The 21091-nt window shown below is 35.1% G+C and overlaps 1 protein-coding gene across 1 annotated transcript in view; it reads left to right on the top strand.

Annotated features, from left to right (window-relative positions):
- Positions 1–1233: 1233 nt before the first annotated feature.
- LOC115887220 (G protein-coupled receptor kinase 1) overlaps positions 1234–21091 on the top strand; it is a 351626-nt gene continuing 331768 nt past the window's right edge. The window contains exon 1 of the mRNA XM_030906586.1: positions 1234–1306. Within this exon, the coding sequence (XP_030762446.1) occupies positions 1243–1306 (64 nt within the window). The 5' untranslated portion in view covers positions 1234–1242. The remainder of the gene's footprint in view (positions 1307–21091) is intronic.

Below are 21091 nucleotides of genomic sequence, written 5' to 3'. Positions count from 1 at the left end.
TATCTGGAAGACTCCATCCGTAACTTGGAATGGGTGTTCTCCAACAATCTAAGACACTTGCGAAAAAGTTCCTCAGAACTTACGACCGAGAAAAATCAAAGGTCTTCCTTGATTTAAGTAAAGACTATCTTCGGATTGTCACGGGTTTTCTAACAGGACACTGTCTCCTCAACGAATACCTCAGTAGGCTGAAGTTGAGAAACAACGGCGAATGCACACCAGAAAATCTTATCACTGAGTGCGCCGAGACGACGACCATTCGTGCCATGAACTTTGGTACGGCTGATGTCGAGGATGGAGAGCTGGCCTTTGTGGAGCCGTCTCAGATACTGGCTTTTGTTAAAACCCCGAGACTGTATGATGAGCTATAACTCGTTATAACTCAAGAAAGGGGAACACATAATAGATCTGTAAGGTCGCGGTGATTAACTCCCCTCCCAAAACATTCTACATTCTACAAACCCATTAGCAAGCAACGGGGATTCTGAACTATTGTGGACTAAAGACCTAGTTCAAGGAGCTATTCCTCTGGAGGAACTAGAATTAAGAAACTAGTTCCTCTCAAGGAACTAGAATTTCCACCTCTAGCACCCGGTAGAGGAAACTAGGAACATGGAAAAATTATTATGTTTACATAAAAAAATCGCTAAAATTAAAATGCAAATAATTATAGTAAATGGAGATTCTGTTTTCTAAGAGGGCTGGCTTTATATTTGCAGAAACTACATATAAATCTAATTTATATAATATACTTACCCTTAAATCATAAAAACACTAATCACCCACGCATTGAGACACTTTCACCTGTTCAAAAAACTGCTTAGATTAAAATGTTCTTCGTCTTTCCTCTAACTACGTTTTCAATCGATTACTTAATTCGCACCAGCTCCACATGAAGTCACGTGACGACTTTATTTTTGCGCGTTTCGTATATTAAGAAAATTGTCAAAAAGGAGGTGTTGTAAATTCAAAACTAGTAATTAAATTAAAAAAATAATATTATTTTTTTTTAAAAGTAATATTATTAATTTATATTGTCTTTGAACTAACTCGATGTAAGATAGGATAATTTAAACCCGATTTAACACCCCCTTTTTTTAACACCCTGTATATAATACGTATATTGTATATACGCGATTTTTTGATATCTATTTTCCATTACATTTTTTTAAATATATCATTGATCATTAGTTAAATTTATTCTAATTTATTTTTTCTCTTCTTTTCAGTGTTCGTAGTGTAATGCATAAATATTTAGAAAAGAAAAACGATGTGTCTTTTGACAAGATCTTCCACCAAACTTTAGGTAAGTTAAACTTAGAATGTAAATATATATTTTTCAACGCCAGTCTATTTTTTATTCTGTTTTTCTATCTAGAATTCCGACGATTCTATTCTCGACTTTAGATTGAGTGTGATTGATATAACTATACTTTTTTTTATGCCTTTGTATATGTAATGTCTACTTATCTGTACCTTAAGAATCTAAGATATTTCGCTACTGAAACTGAAACTCTTGCCGGTGTGTGTGCAAGCGCTCTTAGGGCGCTTAAGAGCTCTTGCACACAATTTAATAAGTGACACACAAAATAACAAGCAATCGGTTTATAACAAAAAGTTTTTTAGTTTTGGAGATATAACAAAAATCTAACCACTTGATAATGAAAATAATTCAATTCGTCAATCAATAATAATTTATATCATTTGGTAAAATACCAAATCTCGTTTTTTTATCTATGTTATAGTTATAGTGCATCTATGTATAGTTATAGGGTTGAACTAGTTTTGAGAAACACCCGGTATAGTTTGCCGTAACACAAAACTTTAGATTGGGAAACAAAATTCGAACCATTAGAATAAAAACAAATATGATTTCTTTTTCACATAGTAAGTATTGGAGTTGAAGTAACTGATTTCTAAATATTTTTGTATAAATCATCATCATCATCATCATCATCATTTTCAGCTTATTCAACCATTTGCAATTATGGTGTAGCGGTGTAGCATCCCTCACATATTTAGGTACTCCGTAGTTCGGCCCATTGTTGTCTATTGTTGGTTATGCCTTGGTTATGCCCACCCCTGGTAATTTCCTAATGTCATGGTCTCATCTCAGGTTCGGTCTTCTTCTAGGTCTCTTAATTCCTCGTGGGTACCATGCTGTAATTTTTGTGGTACATCTGGGTCCGTTCTTCTTGCCAGGTGTCCTGCCCATTACCATTTGGGGGATTTGTTTCTGTGGATGACATCTATTACCTGGATCTTTTGTCGTATCCATTCTATTCTCTTACGATCTCTCTTGGTTATTTGGTTAGCACATTGGGCGTTGTGCAACCTGCAGTTTTCTTGTGATGTCCGTTTTAAGTGGTTTCGCATGCATAGGTCACGGCATATAAATCACACCACAGGCTAACTCCCCAGGTCCCATTGTTAAACATTTCTATAAAATTTGACCTTGAAAACACCATTATGGGTGCCGAGTCAGGGCCGGATTAAAACGTATCAAAAATGTTTCCAGAAAATAAACTATTGATAGACAGGGTCGTAATAAAAATTTTATTTACACAATACTTTTATCTAAACAAATGAATCGTTAACCGCGCATACTCCTCGAAAAGTAGAAATGAAAAATATTTAACTGTAGAGAATAGACAATTAAAATTAAAAAAAACATGCCAGGAGTTACAAACAAGAATTAAAGAAATACCCAATAAAATATCTATTGAAGAATCTAAAGAGGCTACGTACAAATTATGTCCATCAATGGACATAGCAAATTTTGTTAATATTCAAATTGCACAAATTAATAAATCAGCTAAAGGAAGAAAAGTAACTGATGAATTTAAATACCGTATGATCGAGAAAAAACGGCGTCAACGATGGCTATGAAATGAAGGTCGCTGTCATTTTATATGTAAATTTATATAGGAAATGTCATTGATCGTCATTTCCCAGCCAACTGGACGCCGTTTTTTTTTTTCGATCATATGGTATAAATGTTTGGCTATATACTTTTCCGGGCCAAAAATGTACAAGACGCTCTTGACAAATCTATTTTGCCTTCCACGCCCAGAGACCCAGAGACACTAAGATAATGAATATATGACATCGATATCAAACCTGGATGAACTTAATCGATATTGTGTATTTTCTATGTATTGATGATATGAATATCAAGTGCAATTTGTTTTATAATAGTGGTCATGATAATATTGTAGGTTTTGAGGACCAGAAGGGGAACAGAGAGTTTAAACCAGCTCTGGTATCTAATGTTGTTATGGTAAGAGGTATCTTTACCAATGGGAAACAGTCCCTAGCTTATTTTACAAGCTTTTATTTAACTTGCTTTGTATGTATATTTGTTCGGGGCAAATCTTGTAAGCTAAATTAGAAGCACTTCCTTTTATTGTAGGAAATTGAAATTTGGCATGTAGGTTCAGTCCCGATGACAATACATTTTCTTGCAAAGCATGAACCGAATTTTTGACAGCTGCCAAAAAAATTTCAAAGTTGTCCGATTTTGATAAAAATCGATATATAGGATTGCCATGGGCTAAAATGAAAGAAGAAAAAATTGAGCTGTCAAATTTGACAGCTGTCAAAAAAATTTCAAAGTTGTCCGATTTTGATAAAAATCTAATATATTAGATATATAGGATGGGTTAAAATGAAAAAAGAAAAAAAATTGAGCTGTCAAATTTGGCAGCTGTCAAAAATCTCAAAGTTGTCCGATTTGATAAAAATCGATATATTGGATGCTCCCTACCCCATAGTCGGTTTTTATTTTATTTGTCTCACATTTGAACTGTCAAATCTGACAGCTGTCGTTTTTAAGTTCTCCTTTTTAATGAAAATCGATATACATATTATTAGGATGCCCATTGGAAGTTATTTAAGAAAAAGAATTGAGTTTAAGTGTATGGCACTGAGAAACATCCAGGATAACTTCAAGTAAAAAATAAATTTAAGAAAAAAAACCTTTTTAAAAACAAACTTTTATTTAAATACATTAAAAATAAAAAAAAATTTTCTTTAAAACTTTTATTATGAACTTATAACGTCATTATACAATTTTATATTATATAAAAGCTTGTCACGAGATTTAAGTGTACAGTTGCACTCATAAAAATCTGATACGACAACTTTATCTAGTAATTCCAATATCTTGTAAACCTATCATTATTCCTATCCAGGATAAATTCATCTAGTTTAGAAGAACATTTAAAAAACTTTGTGTCCGAATATTACACACTGGTACTGAAAATTGCCAAAATGATCTGGCAAACATCTTATTAAAAACGGCAGACCTTATTATAAAAAACAACGAGACCTCTGTTCTTTTCTGTCTGAATTGTCATGAGCTATCCATAAAAATTAAAAATAGATACAGATAATCAGAAAAACAGTAATTTAGAAATGAATCTTGTTTGTCATTTTGCAGGATACCTAATAATAAAAATTACTTTGAATGCCGTAGGCAATGATTGAGTATTAAAACTAAAAGAATTTCGGACTTCAATTGTACTACTAAACTACAAAAACCAAATATATCACACAATAAACAAAATATATCACTCAAGAAAAGAATGAAATAAATTAAGCCGCACGCTGCTGACTCAAAGCAGCCGTAACTGTATGTTGTAGATGACAAAGACTACGACTGACTACGACACTGGTTAATTTCTGTTGCTGGCACCCATAATGGCGGCGTGCGCAAGGATATGCGCGTAGCGTTCCCGCTAAAGCGAGTTGGCCTGCCGTGTGATTTATATGCCGTGCATAGGTCATGACTGGTAGTTGACTTGGTTGAATGTTTTTTTTTAGATATAGTGGCATTCGAGATTTGAATAAGATTGAGTTTCTTCCATTAAGTACTCCGTGCTAAGATAATGATCGCAAAATTTATTTTTAGTGAAAATATTTGCTAACAAAAACGCTGTTTATGAAAAATAATATACAGGATGGTTGAACATTGCTATAAGTATAAAATTATATATTCAGATATTAGTAAATTTTAACTTATTTTTTGATTTTTGTCCATGGGACGAAGCACTGTGCGCCGTCTGGCTGCTGATACACGTTGCTTTCACTACTGCGTATCCTAAGAAGATCATGAGAAGATCCTCTATTTTTTTACTTAGCGGTTTAAATTCTAGTATTGAATAAAAACCGAGCAAGTCTCCATTAGCTCGGCGCGTAGAGCTTTCGCCTTGAAGCGAAGGTCAGTGGTTCGATACTGGCTGGAGGTGCAATTTTTTTTTTCGTTTATATTCTGATAGTAAAGTAATACATATTTGCTGACACTAATATTAAATAAAAATATTTAATTCAATTATAATAATTAGATTGTAATGATTTAAACATAATGTCTCAAAATAAAAATGTTTATTTAAATTTAATTTGCTTCAAAACAGAAGGGAGGCGACATGTTTCGGGACTTAACAATTCCCATCTTCAGGCCCAGAAAGCTAAAATAATTACAATCAGAATAATAAACAAATTCCAATAAAGTCATATAGAGGTCAAAATATATAAAATACAATCACAAAACAAATTAAAAGGTTAAATTTTTTTTAAAAAGGTTTAAAAGTTATTTCTATCACAATTATTCAATCACAGATAACATTATGCCAAGCTCAGTTTGGAAATTAAATCAACTAAATTAAAATCATAAAGGGCAATAATTTAAGTTCAATAAAAAACGAAAAAACTTCAAGAACTTTCTTGTCCCCTACCCCTCGTCAAAGGTTTTACTTTGATATGTACTCACACTGGGTTGGAAAACGTTTAGATATAGTTTACCTTAAAACAAAATTTTAGTTTCGGGAAAATAAAAATTCTGTTTAAAAAAACTAAATCAAAAATCAGACCATTTGAATAAAAAGATTTTATTTTTCAAGCAAGTATTGGAGACACTGGTTTCTAAATATTTTTTATACACATTTTGGAGGGTTAATTAATTTACTGGAGAATGCTTAAAACAAAATCGGAGTCGGTGCCGGTGCTGGAATTGATTGCAATATAAATAAATTAGCTCTTTGATAGACTCCGATCTTGCGATGTTGCCGGTGTATGTGTAAGCGCTCTTACTCTATATTACAAAATCTAATGTGGTTGTTCTTGGTTTCTAATACTGCCTTATTCTCCCAATAAATAGAAGTAATAATAAACACATGCCATTTTTTAATTATTTACTTTTCATCCATCAGAAACACATCCTTTTCTACACGTGCCAATTGAATAATTTTTCCCGCACAATTTTCGGCAACGCTTAGGCGAATATTAATGTGAGAATGAATAATTGACGTACCGTCATTTAAATATTCAGAGTGGCCATGGCCCACGCCGGCCGCCGACACCAAAAACAATGACATTGACGTCATTGGCTGATGGTTCTGCATTGAGCCCGTGGAGACGTGGAGAGTATCTCGTGTACTACGTGGTGATGGTCAGGTGGTTGTTGCTACGGTGCAAATCATTTGTTTTTCAAAAAAATATTCTTTTTGTAGTCTTTGTACAGGGTGGGTCAAATTCGACGCTTTTAAAGGGAAACACCCTTTTCTATAGGAGATAGGCGAAAACTAATATTGGTGTCTGGAGCTCAATTTTTATCAAAAACATGGTGAAAACCGCACATCGATATCTGTTACCGTCTATGAATTACGGGGTGGTTTTCAAAAATGTGCATTTTTAACAAATCGCTGTAACTTTTTTGCTATGGAAAATTTTGTATTTTTGTGACAACATTTCTAAAGCACCTTTTAACGTAGAATTTAATGGGTTAAGTACAATTTTTTTAAAATTAATAATTTAACAGTTCTTAACAAAAAAAAAGTTTTTTTTTATTTGGGACACCCTGTATATTTTTAATTAAGTGAAAAGAACTTAAAATTACCTTTCCAAAAATATAGCACACTTGATATTTTGTTATAGTCCTCTTCAAAATTCAGAATTTTTATAAGTTCGCCACTTTTAGCTAGTATAGGCTCCGGACCCCTTATTGATGATCTGCCCCTAATGGAACTCAACATATTTTTCCAGCGAGACGAGGCACCGCCTCAGAATGCTGAAGTTATCAGTAAATTTTTTGCATCCAATTTCGAGAATAATAATTGAATTACTAACTAAGATCCCAGCCGTTGGCCGTCGAAGCCGCTGTGGCCGCCGGACTTGTGTCTGTTATCCTTAGTGGATTTTTATCTTTGCGGAAGAATAAATGTTTTTATTTTAAAATTGCCCGTCTAATCTAGACAAGAATTATAAGTATTTAGCCGTTATGCGAGGGTATCTTTCACCCCCACTGAGTTAATGAATTCCGCCACAAATGTTCAAAAACGGTCCCGTGTGTCCATAACAGAAAACCGTCGACATGTCGAACACCTGTAGCAAAATCTCATGTCTTAGTTTGCTATTAATTTTTATTGCTATTATAATAGCTTATAAATTAAATATATAGTTTAAATTGGTATAAAATTCTGCATCTCTCATTGGAAATATTATTTTCGTTTTAATTGCTGCACATAGTTAGACTTTTTTGCATTACAGGCGGCGCAGTTCAAAGCCTACTTATTCAAAGTGGCTGAGTTTTTAAAAACTCTATATCTCGAAGAGAAATCGAGCAAAATATGAAGTATGCTAACTTTTTGCAAGAAAAAAAATACAACTTTAAGATAAAGCTTTTTGTTGTAAATAAACATGATAATAAAGAAAAAACGACTGCTGCGATTTATTTTCTCTTGAATTTTGTGTTTATTAGTAATTTCATTCGATCCAAGAAAAAAATTAAAAAAAAACCTTATGAATGAAGAATTATTGCTTTCCTTGAACAAGAAATGCCCCAAAGAGACGTAGCAGAGAGAGTAGCCGTTACCCAAGGTGTTGTATCGAAAATATATGCAAGATACTTGGAACAGTCTCAAAAACAGGCCCAGACAAAGTCGTCAAAGAGTCATAATTGAACAAGACCGCTTTGTTTGCCAAATTGCTGAAAGAAATCCCAATGTTTCTCATCCACAGCTACAAAGAAACTTCTGCAGCTACAGGTGTGAACGTTTCAGTTAAAACCATAAAAAAGGCTTCGTGCTCGGGGGTTGTACGGTAGGAGAGAGTTACGGGATCTATAGTAAAGTTATCCCGACAAAATTAAATTGACTGGCTAAATTGGTATCTTCAACATCAAAACTGGTTAAATTTTCTTTTTCAAATGAGACCAAAATTGGCCTAAGATCAGATGACCATCGAATTTGGGTTCTAAAAGCTCCAGGAAGACGAGCGAGGCTCCAGGTTGCCAAATCTGTACCAAGATATAAAGAAGGAGCTATAATGTTCTAGGGTATGATGCTGAGGTATTATGCTAGAACCGGAAACTCTATTGCTACCACTTCAACAAACTTTAACGGGTCGGAGATATGTTGATTTAGTCCTACGAATCGTTCATGAACGATAATGCACCCCATACCAGCAGAGTGGCTAGAGAATGCCTTGAACCGAAAGGTGTCATAGTTTTGGACTGGCCTGTATGTTCACTAGTTCTAAACCTTATCGAACACTTGTGGAACTAGCTTAAAAGAAGGGTTAGAGCTCGTCGAAACAATCCAGGAAATCTTGCACAGCTTTTTGATGCAGCATTAGCAAAATGGGAAAACATATCCCAAAAGACAACGTTGATAATTTAATAAGAAGCATGCCAGCGCGGATAGAAGCTTGCATAAGGGCAACACGGATTACTAAAATTATTAAATTTCCTTTTGTTTTTGCTTTTTGACCATTAAAAATTTAAATCTCATTTCGTTTCAAAAACCAAAAAAATACCATTGCTTTGATAAGGACTGAGTGTGTATTCATAAACACAAAATGTTCATACTTACGTTTCAAAAATTATGAAAAATAATAGATGATTCCATATAAGTTTGGTTGTGTTTATTTGTCATTAAATTGCACTTACATCAACAAAACAAAGGGTGTGTGCACCTCGTCTGAAAAGATGGTGGTTGGATCAGCGATTTGGTCTTTACCAATGGTCAACTACCTTATGAGATTGGGCGATGTGGTGCCAATGCTCCGATGTTTATATTTTTTTTACGATAGGATAGGGGTTTTACGATAGGATAGGGGTTTTTTGATGCCTTAAGAACCGCCCCGGGACAGTTTTTGCCGAAAAGTTTGATATCACCACATAATCAAACTCGCTTTACTCGATGCGATGTGAACTAGATTCCATACCAATTAAACTTTTAGTTACGTAATCGAGGGCGCGATTTTTAAATTCATTGTTGCCATGTTGCCAACCATGGACGTAGTCGGCGCCGAGCTGACTGACTGGAATTTAAATTTTCCGCTGTGGATTTAGGTGGTAGCTCTGCTGTAAAAAATGTCAAGTTGCCATATCTAAGTTTCCTAAAATATTTTGATTAAAAGACAATATGTAAAAGTGGGCAACGCTGTACCGGCCAAACTTAATCACGTGACTAAAAGTTTATTTGATAATATGAACTATAGATATCCTACCGACTGCACCACTTATAATACGAGATAACTTAATCTTCTTTAAAAAAACATTATTTTACTTTTACTTTAAAGTTACAAAAAAATGAAGTACAAAAATTAAAATAAATACACCTAATGCTGTTAAAATTAAATATCAGTCTGAACATAAAATTGTTTGTTAGAGAATAAGGAGATTCGCAATTATGGCAGCAGTTTTCCGTTTTGTATAACTCCTGTAATACTATTCTTTGTAACAGTAACAAAACTTGCAATAACAAAGCAACACTGCGCAAGTCTTTCATGAGTGATCGTTCAAAAAAATAATTAGATATCTAAGGCTTGTCATCAGATTTTTCCTTATCCAAATCGATAATTAGCATATAAAAAGTGCATTAAAACTTTATATCTGGGATTTTAAAAAAATATAATTATTTTAACAATAGTGTGCCCGGTGGCGTAGAGCTACAGGCTCTCGTCTACCAATCCATTCCCACACCCGGCATTTCATCAGCCGACTATTTTTATTAAAATAAAAATAGTTTGGGTACCTAGGTCGACTCAGCCTTAAATGAGTACTTGGGATTCTCACAATCCTGAGGTAATAATGGGCGGTTGAAACGTAGTGCTAGCCACATTACTTTCCTTGTATGCCGAACGGCTCTTGTATAGCAAGCTGTACCTTGCTACTCCCAAGGCGTTAAAACGCTATATACGGGAGCTATTATTATTATCTAGAATATCACGTTTAATAACGGCCAATTATATTCTAATTAAATTTCGCCGGAAGTATACCATACTTCTAAGGCGAAACTTGTCTTTTTAGTAGATGGTCTTTCTTACAATGTGAGCTGTTTTGAGCAATACTGTTTTCTGTAGTTGGTAAAGATTGTGTTGTCCAGGTAACTCTTCTACGATCTTCTGTATGGATTTGATACCAATCCAGTTGCTCCAATTATTACAGGAATGATTTTTGCGCGCATATTCCATAGTCTTTGTATCTCAATTTCAAGATCACGGTACTTTATCCTTTTTTCTGCCTCTTTCTGAATGAGATTGTAGTCAGATGGTATTGCTACATCTATGATGAAACACAGCTTTTTAGCAAATATCAAATCAATAGTTCTTAATTTGTTTTCTTATCTTTTATAATAATATCTGGTTTGTTCGCTAGAATAGTTCGACCCGTCTGAACTTGGATGTCCCATAATACGGTGACATCTTGAGAGTCCTCTACTGGTTTTGGCTTATGATGGTACCATTGTTCCTCTGTCGGAAGGTTGTAGTATTTACAAATATTCCAATGCAGGTGACTCGCTACTGCATTATACCTTTCCAGATATTCTTTCTTGGCAAGAATAGGACATGAGGAAACAATATGGTGGACGGTTTCTAATTCAGTTTTGCATAGCCTACATTTAGAGTCTTGTAGTGTTTTAGTTATTTTTGTTTTAAAATAGTAGCTAATGCCTGATCTTGACAAGCTGTAATAAGGGCTTCAGTTTCGGGTTTCAAATCTCCGCGTTTCAGCCAGTTCCACGACATTTCTTTGTCGACATGTTCCTTTCTCGATTCCCTTAGTATTTATCCATGCATTCTTTTATCTTGCCATTTGTTTAAAGTGTCCCTAACAATTCTGCTTTTGGTTTCCTTTTTTGCGTCTTTTACTCTTTCAGTTTCCGTTTTTAGTGGGTCGGTTGCCCCTACTTTTTCTTCTTCTGGCAGTTTTCTCAATATTTCTTCGATCCTTTGTTGTTCATGCTGATATACCAACTTCATGAATTTATCGTTTTGTTGTTTCTTCAGCAATATGTAGTTCACTAATCTCACTGATGTTAGGTAAATGAGTGATTCAATCTGCACTAATCCTCTTCCTCCTTCATTACGAGGAGCATAAATCCGGTCTATGTCCGCTCTGGGGTGTAACATTCCATGTATTGTCATCAGTTTTCTTGTTTTAGTATCTAATTTTTTCACTTCCTCTTGTGTCCATTTAACTATCCCTATACTATATTGTATAACAGGTACTGCCAAACTGGTTACTGCCAAGCATTTGTTTCTCAAACTTAGTTCCGTTTTTAAGATAGCTCTGACCCTTCTGCAATACTCTGTTTTAATTTTGTCTTTCATTTCTGCGTGTTGTATTCCGTCTCGTTCGTCTATTCCTAGGTATTTGTATACGTTGTTCTGTTCCAGTTCTTGTATTGAGGTGTTGGCATCTAGTACGATGTTCTGTTTACATTGCAACATACCTTTGACGAATCGTTTTACAATGTTTAGTTGTTTTCTCAGCTCGACATCGTTTTTCCCTATGAGTTTAAGATCATCCATGTATAACATGTGGTTGATTTTTTCCTTAGATTTTCTGAGTTGGTATCCAGTATTAGAATTATTAAGTTGTTTTGATAGCCGGAAGAGTGACAGGCAAAAGAGTAGTGGCGATAAGGAATCTCCCTGGAATATCCCTTTTTTTATGTTTATATTTTTTATTTCTACTTTAGTTGTTGTTGTGTTGAGTATTATATGTACTGCCCATTTTTTCATTGCTTTTGACAAGAACTGAATAACTACATTTGGCATTTTATACATTTTCAATGTGTCCAACAACCTGCTGTGAGGCACGCTGTCAAAAGCTTTACAATAGTCGATCCAAGCTATACGGGAGCTATTATTATTATTATTTTTAAATAGCTGCTTCTCTTCAATAATAATTGTAAATTTCAAAATTAATTTTCAAATTTTATGTCCCATAAAAATTTAGGTTTATTGAGCGTATTATGTCAGTATCTAGATATCTTCTTCCGAATTATTTAGAATAATACAGAATTTTACTTGCAGTTTATTGCTATGGAAATTCGTGTGGAAGTGTTGGTTTATTTCCAAGTTTTATGACCTAAACTTTTATGATTATGTCCTACGTAAAAAAACATGGAAATAAATAAAATTGAACTAGGAATGAATATTTTTAATCAGATTAATAGCTGCTTAATGCCACTCTATCTAAAGAAGAAGAAACTCAATCAATGTTTACTACCAGTCATCAAAATAAAAACACTAAATCACCACAATACACCAAAACACTTTTACTTTTACACTGGACGCGCGTTTCGCTAACCATGTTAGCATCATCAGCAGATGATCATAAACTAAAGTACAATCTTGAGCGTTTTTATACTCGCCCAGTGGGCACTGAGTGGGCGTGGCAAAATCTAGCCAACCGAGTCAGAGCCCACTGAGCGTAACAGTTAGATTTCCGCCATTAGAGTAGTAGGAACAAAGAACTTGAAGGAATTGGACCGTTGTCTCTGTTCATACTGTCTTTACATTTATTAATTCTGATGCTTTCATATGCATTTAATTGCCTGTAATTTGAGACTTGTTTAACTAATTTTAAATTACTAAGATCTATACAATGTTCTTTATCAACAATATGTTCGGCAACGCAAGATTTATCCGGTCTACCATATCTTATCTGAGCTAAATGTTCTTTAAATCTAGTTAATATTGATCTTCTTGACCAGTCATGACCTATGCCTGGGAAACCTGGACACTTAAAACGGATATCATAAGGAAACTGCAGGTCGCACAATACTCAATGGAACGAAATATGCTGGGAGTAACCGTAAAGAGAAACTGTAAAAGAATAGAGTGGATACGACAAAAGACCCAGGTAACAGATGTCATCCACAGAGTCAAATCCCTCAAGTGGCAATGGGCAGGACACCTGGCAAGAAGGACAGACAACAGATGAACCACAACAATTACAGCATGGTGCCCATGAAGAATTAAGGGACCTAGAGGAAGACCAAACCTGAGATGGGACCATGATATTAGGAAATGCGGGCTCAAATTATCCCTGCTATAATTTGAGCCCGCATAGCGAACAATGGACAACAATTGGTCCAACTACAAAGAGAGTATGTGAGGGAGACTACACCATAATTGGAAATGGTTGAATAAGCTGAAAATGATGATGATGATGATGATACTATTAAATTGTCTTTAATAAATTGGAAACTAAATATGTTTCACATTATATGAATGTAACATTTTAATTTACTTGGAGTATCTTTATATTTATATAATCTAAAAGAAATTGGTAACAGTATAAGCGGAAACGCTACGCTTATTACGTGGAACTACCTCGTTTTTAATTTTACAATATTACTTTGCGTCATAACAGAGTAATACTTGAGAATGCTATAATTTCTACTTTTAATTATACACGTCTTGTTACATGTTGCTGTTTAAGATCTTATTTCCGCAGGTAAAATGATAGGGTTATCTAACGCCGAGAAGATGTTTTCTTGTGCATAAATTGGCTCTAATTATCGTGGATTCAATTTACCAGACAAATAACAGTTTATGAGTAATTACTGGGAATCGTACTAGCTGTTTTAATGTTGACCGTTAATTAATGAATCCAGTAATTTTGTGAAATTGAGATTTTGTTGCTAGCTTATTATGAGAATTTTTAACTAGAAAACTAGATAGATTATTGCAAGGGAAACAGTTAATAAAACAGTAGAACTCGACAAAATTTTCGACAAACCTGGTAAGTAAAGATAGGAAATCTGTCAAAACTGTAGTGGGTCTGCTAATAGGGCATGGAAAGCTCAATACGTATTTAACGCAGTAGTGTCATATAATCAGGGTGGCGATTGACACATATAATCTAGAGATCAGAGGATTTTTTTTGAAAAATTATATATCCTTCATTGAATAAATAATTAATAATTAATGAATGCGATTCTTATCATTCCTTTATAATCTTATTAAGAATTTTTAACTGAAAAATTTAATATTTGATTAAAAATTGACGTAAAATTAATAAGTCGATTTTAATTTAAATGAAGGTTAATTTGTACGTATATATTATGCGCATATTTCTCATATAGCTTTCGTTGTTTACGTGTGTTTTCATTAGGATTACCTTATTACGTTTAATAATTGTTACTTAATGCCACATAAGTATAAATCAATCTACAATTATTTGATTGATGCTATTTCGTCAGTGCTGTCGACGTAAAATATTTAGTAAATTTATTTTAGTTTACACTGTGTTGTTAATTATTTATCATCAATTATATTTACATAGATAGTATGTAGAAATAATCTTAGGAGTTTCTTTCGTTTCGATATTTGACTTACACTTGGGATTAGATTTAATATATCTAACACATTTATAGAGGATAATGATGGACGCGAGGATTTTTTTAGTGAATCGACTACTTTCTCAAACTGAACCTTATTGAATACCACGATTTTTTTGATTTGAACGAACTAGGTTACGAACTACGAACGTTAGGTTAGGCTAGATTGCTGGGGTTTGGGATCATGTTTAATCCCTCATTCGGAGGCATTGGGCCCACTGCGATACCCCTGTTTTATTGTACCAAACCTTCCTCTCATTCTTTCTTTGCGTTAAAGCACTTCCAGCTCTTTACAAAGTTCCATATATCGCTGATGTTGGCTTCTTCTGCTTCCTCTAGTCCCTCTAAAGAACCTTGCTCTAAAGTTTTAAAGCGTCGGTATGGGAGAGCGTACGAGGTATTTTAAAGCGTCGGTATTTATAAGAGCACCTGCTGTGCTATTGCCCGTCACTGGGGACTGGGGACAGTAGCACAGCAGGTGCTCTATGATTTCTTCTTCCTCACCTCATTCTCTGGAGTAGTCGTCCTAGAGTAGCCGTGGGGCAGTTTCCAGTGATGACACCTACAATTATGCATACTAGATTCTTTTTATGCTCTTGTAGTTGTTTTGTCTTTTTGCTATCTACCACTGGCCACAGTCTTCGAGCCGTAGCGAAGTCCTCACAGTATTGCCACGTCTCTTGCTGCTTGGCCTTGATGGCAGTCTCTATAACTTCCTTCGGTGTGTTGATCGTCACAAGTGGTGGGTCATCTGCCACGGCCTCTCTCCTCGCCGCTTCTTTAGCGAGTTTGTTTTTGTTTATTTTGTTCTTGGTTATCCACCATATTGCTATGGCCTGGCACTCAGCACAGAGCCCCGCCTTGACGCAGCCAGGACAGTGCATCACAGTATTTGATCTCACTCACTGCATGGTGATGCTTTTTAAAGCGCTCAAGCTGTCAGAGTATATTACGATATCTCCTATTGGTCTATCAGCGATTTTCCCACGTATATACCTATCCTTTATGGCGTAAACCTATCCTTTATAACGTAAAAGTCTGCTTGTAGAACATTACAGCCATCCGATAGTCAGATAATAAAAACAAGAACTCTAACCGGTACACAAAGAAATATCTGATCACCAGCAATCAAGAACCATTACAATCCGTTCACACGGTACGGTTTCGATTGTTCTATCTAATCGATAACAATATCGAATGCTAGAGTGCCGCGTGGTTTTTAAATGCAGCTATTGAGATGTCCGTCAAAATATCGTGTGCCGTATACCAATATTTTTCCGGGCACGGACGTTTTGTACTTAAAGTTTTGTGTTTAACACAAATTTTCCACAGGTCGTCAAATGTTAGGTTGGTTGGTTAGGTTAGGATCTAGGCCGCTAGGATTAGATTTTATTTTCAAGGGTGCATGGCTATCGGCTTGTTCCATTGCGACGTTTTCAGATCTATTATGGTCCTCTTCTGATCATTTGATTACATTCTCCAGCCCTATTCTTTTCAAAAAGTCTAGCGACTTGGAGACTGAACCCTCCTTATATACCTATAGATCTTTGTCAATGGCCTATCATTGCCTAGTACAAAGAACTGCATATTTGCCAGGCTGTCGTACCATAAATAATAACAATAAAATATGTTCTGTCGTTTCTTTTTCATATTAACAAAATCTGTACAACCGTCAATCCCATCAGTTTTAGATGCCTATTATAAGCCTACAATGCCCTGTTAAGCTTCAATTTCTTACAAAACTGTGCCGTAAAATAGTGGACGTAATCTGTAGACGTACGACTGCTTTGACGGTGAGTTGTAAAGTAACATTAAATACGGTGCATTATAAAATACTGCCGCTATTCGCTTTGAGTCAGTTCAAATCAAATAAAAAAATCGGTAAAAAACTTTTAAGTTAAACGGTTTTATCTTATGTGCACTGAAAACTAGAAAATAATAATAACAATTAGGTATTTTGAACTTCTAGTTCAGAAATATTTTAGTACTAGGCAGAATAGCTTTTAGGCATATTAGACTAAAATAAAAACGTGGGGCCCCTCTGAAATCCTACCTATGGCAAAGCATATCTTTATACTTTGGTAGATCATGAGCTCGGCGTTCGCTGGTGAAGCCGCCACGGCTGGTTATTGATTGTCAAAATCTCCAGTTACGATTATAGTAAGTCGATGCAATCCACACTTAGTATAGAAGAAAGTATTACAGCAATAGTTAATGGGCCCCACGTTTTTATTTTAGTCTATTATGCCTAAAAGCTATTCTGCCTAGTACTAAAATATTTCTGAACTAGAAGTTCAAAATACCTAATTGTTATTATTATTTTCTAGTTTTCAGTGCACATAAGATAAAACCGTTTAACTTAAAAGTTTTTTTACCGATTTTTTATTTTCTAGTTTTTAGTATTTAACGGAAATGCCTTTTTTAACGGAAATTCCTTCCAATTTTTACCTGATAATTTATTACAATCTGACGCTCAGGTGTTTCTGACGCTAACAAGTCTCTCTGTCTGTCGCGTTCTGATGCTAGCCTAGACTCATGACGCTCAGGTGTTTCTGACGCTAACAACTCTCTGTCTCTCTCGTTGTGATGCCAGCCTAGACTCATGACGCTCAGGTGTTTCTGACTCTACCAGCTGCCTTTGTCTCTCACGTTGTGCTATTAACCTGGCATCATGTTGCTCAGGTGTTTCTGTTGCTAACAGTTCTCTTCGTTTCTGTAGTCGACTATAGGTTTCATTTTCACTTTGCACGTTTCGTTCTATACTTTTCTTTCGCCTTTTCGAGCCTTCTTTTTCGTTGTGTAGCAGTTTCGTTTTTATTTTGTTTGTTTTTTTATTTATTGTTTCCATGTTGTTCCCACGAGTAATGGACATTTTAACGGTCGACCCCCCCCAGAGGTTCAGTAGAGGTCTAGGCTATAATATGCAACAAGAGGCGCCCAATCTTGAGGGGAAAACGCTTGCGACATTACATTTTTAGCCACCCTAATGCCATACAGTCCTCAGCACGTTTTAACCTATTACCTTAACTTGGGTGGTAAAGCTACCGCTAACTACGTAGGTACATCTAATCACCTATTTTTTTATCTGTCCTTCTAACGTCACGCAATCTTGGACACAACTGTTCTGGACACGACTACTCATGCCTTCACCTAATACGCCATTTTGTAACGACGTCCATCTTGGATTTTAAATTTTGTCATAATCACATTATTCTACTAGTGTAGCCCTTTCATTTGATACCCATATTGAGGGGGTTGTGGAAAAATATGAAATCCGCCATTTTGTACCGGCGACCATCTTAGATTTACAATGTTATTGATATTACTATATTGTATTGTCATCGGAACTAAAGGTGTGTACCAAATTTCAGATCAATCTGACAACAGGAAGGTACTTAAATTTCAATTTCTAATTTTGACCCAAATAAACAAACAAATAAATAAATACCATACGGGTCGAGCTAAATAAAACTGTTTAAAACCCGTTTAATAAAACGCTAGAATCACTGCACTGGAGAACCGTCAAATATCGTGCTGCTAATATGCCAACGTACAGAGCGGCCGCTTCAGAAAATACGGTGTCGTATTTTTTGCACTGAACGTTTTGGAGGAATTCCGATTTGCAAATCCATTACGCTATTTTACTATTACTACGATTTGCAAATCCATTACATTTTACCGCCCACTTACGGCCGCACTTTTGCGGTTCCTGTTTCGATGTAATTATCCTGTCGAAAATTACTTCCATAAAATGTTTTTTTTTGATTCACAAAAAACAATTTTTTTTGTTAGTAATTTTTATAGTAAATTTTAGTCAAACAAACCTGCTATTCTTTAGACGAAAATCTCTATGTATTTTTTGAAAATATTCTGAAGTACAATAATTTTAATATGTATTTAATAACAAATATTGATTTGATTTTTAGTTATTTCTTCTGTTGTTAGTTGTTAGTAATCAGACGTAATTAATATTATTGTGGCTATGACCATTGTCAACCCTAATAGATTTCTGCAAACAATTCAGAGTTTTGTTTTGTAATTACGATTAATACCGTCTTTCGCTAATTCTGACTATTGAAGGGTTATTAAGTTTAATTGTACCTAAGGAGCGTAACGTGTTAATAGAGCAACTAAACACACATTGATTTCAATTAAAATCATTGAAATTATTGCGGCAATATAGTGAACAGCGAAGGATCGAAGAATGTCTTACAACGTCAATGTTGACGTTTTATATTTAAAGATAGCTTACACTTATAATATGCGATTTTCATTTGGTGTGTTAACGAAGTGAAGTGGCGAGTATGGGGCTTTAGGACCGAGAAAAATCAATGATTTTCATTGATTTTAGTAAAAGCAATCTTCGGATTGTCACGGGGTTTCTAACAGAACACTGTCTCCTCAACGAACACCTCAGTAAATTGAAGCTGAGAAACAATGGCGAATGCAGTTTCTGTGGGAAAAATGGGGAAGCACCAGAATACCTTATCACTGAGTGCGCCGAGACGACAACCCTTCGTGCTTTGGTACGTTGATGTCGATAGTTGGCTGTGAACTCCTATCATTCTACATTCTACTCTCTACTCTCTTAGCCAAAGATAGAAGCTTGCCTAATTTAACATAAGGACAATATTTCATCATATCATTTTCTTATATTAAATATTGTGAGTCGTTTCCACACAAGTGCTTCTTATTTTGTGGCACTTTCAACAAGAAAATCGTGCTTTGAACCGAACAGAAAATGTTTAAAAAAATTTAATATTCGGCCTTTCTGTCGTAAAATATCGAATATCAAGGAAGAGCGAAAACCTTTACGATCCAAATTCGTCTCGTAAAAACGAGAACACATCTTTTTTTCATGAAAGTGGATAGACGGAGGCATACGCGCGAGGTATGGTATATAATAAAATAAGTCTACTTTATTAAAGAAAAAGCAGAAGAATGTAAACCTGAAATATCGGGATAAAATGTGACGTCGCGGGCTGTAAATGAAAAATATCTAATTTAGAGTGGATAAAATTGTCTCTTGCCATCCCTGGTGCTAATAGTCAGAATATCTACTGTCAAAGATAAAGTTTCTCTAAAATGTAAACTAAGAAATTTTAAACTATCACTTTTAGTTTTTTTTTAAATACATGAATTCCTTTTTATTTTCATTTGGCGTAAGTTTATGTTTCACACGATAAGAAACGGCTTTACTAAGGTTGGGCATGCACAGACAGCCAAGCAGCATTGTAGAATGTAGAATATTTAGGAGGGGGGTTAATCATCGCGAATTTACAGATCTATTGTGTGTTCCCCTTACTTGAGTTCTAACGAGTTTTAACTCATCATACTGTCTCAGGGCTTTAACAAAGGTAAAGTTGTAAAGCTGGCGTTTCCCCCATTGTTTCTCAGCTTCAACCTACTGAGGTGTTCGTTTAGGAGACAGTGTCCTGTCAGAAACCCCATGACAATCCGAAGATTGTTTTTACCTAAATCGAGGGAAATCTTTGATTTTTCTCGGTCGTAAGTTCTGAGGAACTTTTTCGAATGTTTTAGACCGTTGGACGACTCCCATTCCAGGTTACGGATGGAGTCTTCCAGGTTCTTCAGTTCCGCTTTTATTTGGTTTCCGCTTGGAAAACAGAGCGGTTCTGGTCCAGTTAGTGGAGTGTTCGCTCCTTTTCTAGCTAGATCATTTGCTTTTTCATTAGTGATGGGCAAAACTGTTATTTTTAGATAACAGTTGAAACTGTTATAGTTATTTATAAAAAACAGCTTAAAATAACAGCTTAAAAATAACAGGTTCCCTTATTTATCTGAAAGAGTATGAGGCGGTCACCGCCAGGCGTATTAACGCAGTTGCAAGTTGCAACAATGACGTGCTCGGTGGTAGTATTTCCAGGGTGTCAAAACATTTCTAAATATCAATTGTTATCTAAAAACGGCCTCTAAAAACGGTGGTTGTTAGGTTAGGTTTACAAATAAGCGCTGTTTACAAATTGCGATATAAAAAAGCCAAAATTCCTCCACTCGTCTATACCTATACATTCCGATCTACCTACGCCCTGCCCCTCGATCCGCGTAGATCCTGAATTGCGTAGCAGTGTACAGGGTCCATCTCACTCGACGGGCGAGAAGCTCTTAGTTATGATTTTACCATTTGCGGTCAAAAAATAGCAATATAAGAAAATGTGTAGTATATTCTTCATAAGTAAACCAACTACACACTAGAGTTCGAATTAATTTTACACTTAAACTAGCGTGTACCCGCGACTTCGTTCGCGTCGAATTAATAATTTGTAATGGTGATGATAAAGCAAAGCAAGAATTTCCATTAACATACAAACTGGATAACATTTTCTCACATTTGCCAAAAATAAGCTTTAAACGTCGAGCAATTTGAGCAGAATCGTCGTTAAACAATTAACTTTTTGATTTTTGCAACATCCTGTATGATTTTTTAAAAAAAA

The sequence above is a fragment of the Sitophilus oryzae genome, unplaced genomic scaffold (genome assembly GCF_002938485.1).
Source record: "Sitophilus oryzae breed Bouriz unplaced genomic scaffold, Soryzae_2.0 scaffold_556_pilon_pilon, whole genome shotgun sequence".
Taxonomy (NCBI): Eukaryota; Metazoa; Arthropoda; class Insecta; order Coleoptera; family Curculionidae; genus Sitophilus; species Sitophilus oryzae.
Note: the sequence above shows the minus strand (reverse complement) of the source record. Positions and strands in the feature narration are given on the sequence as shown.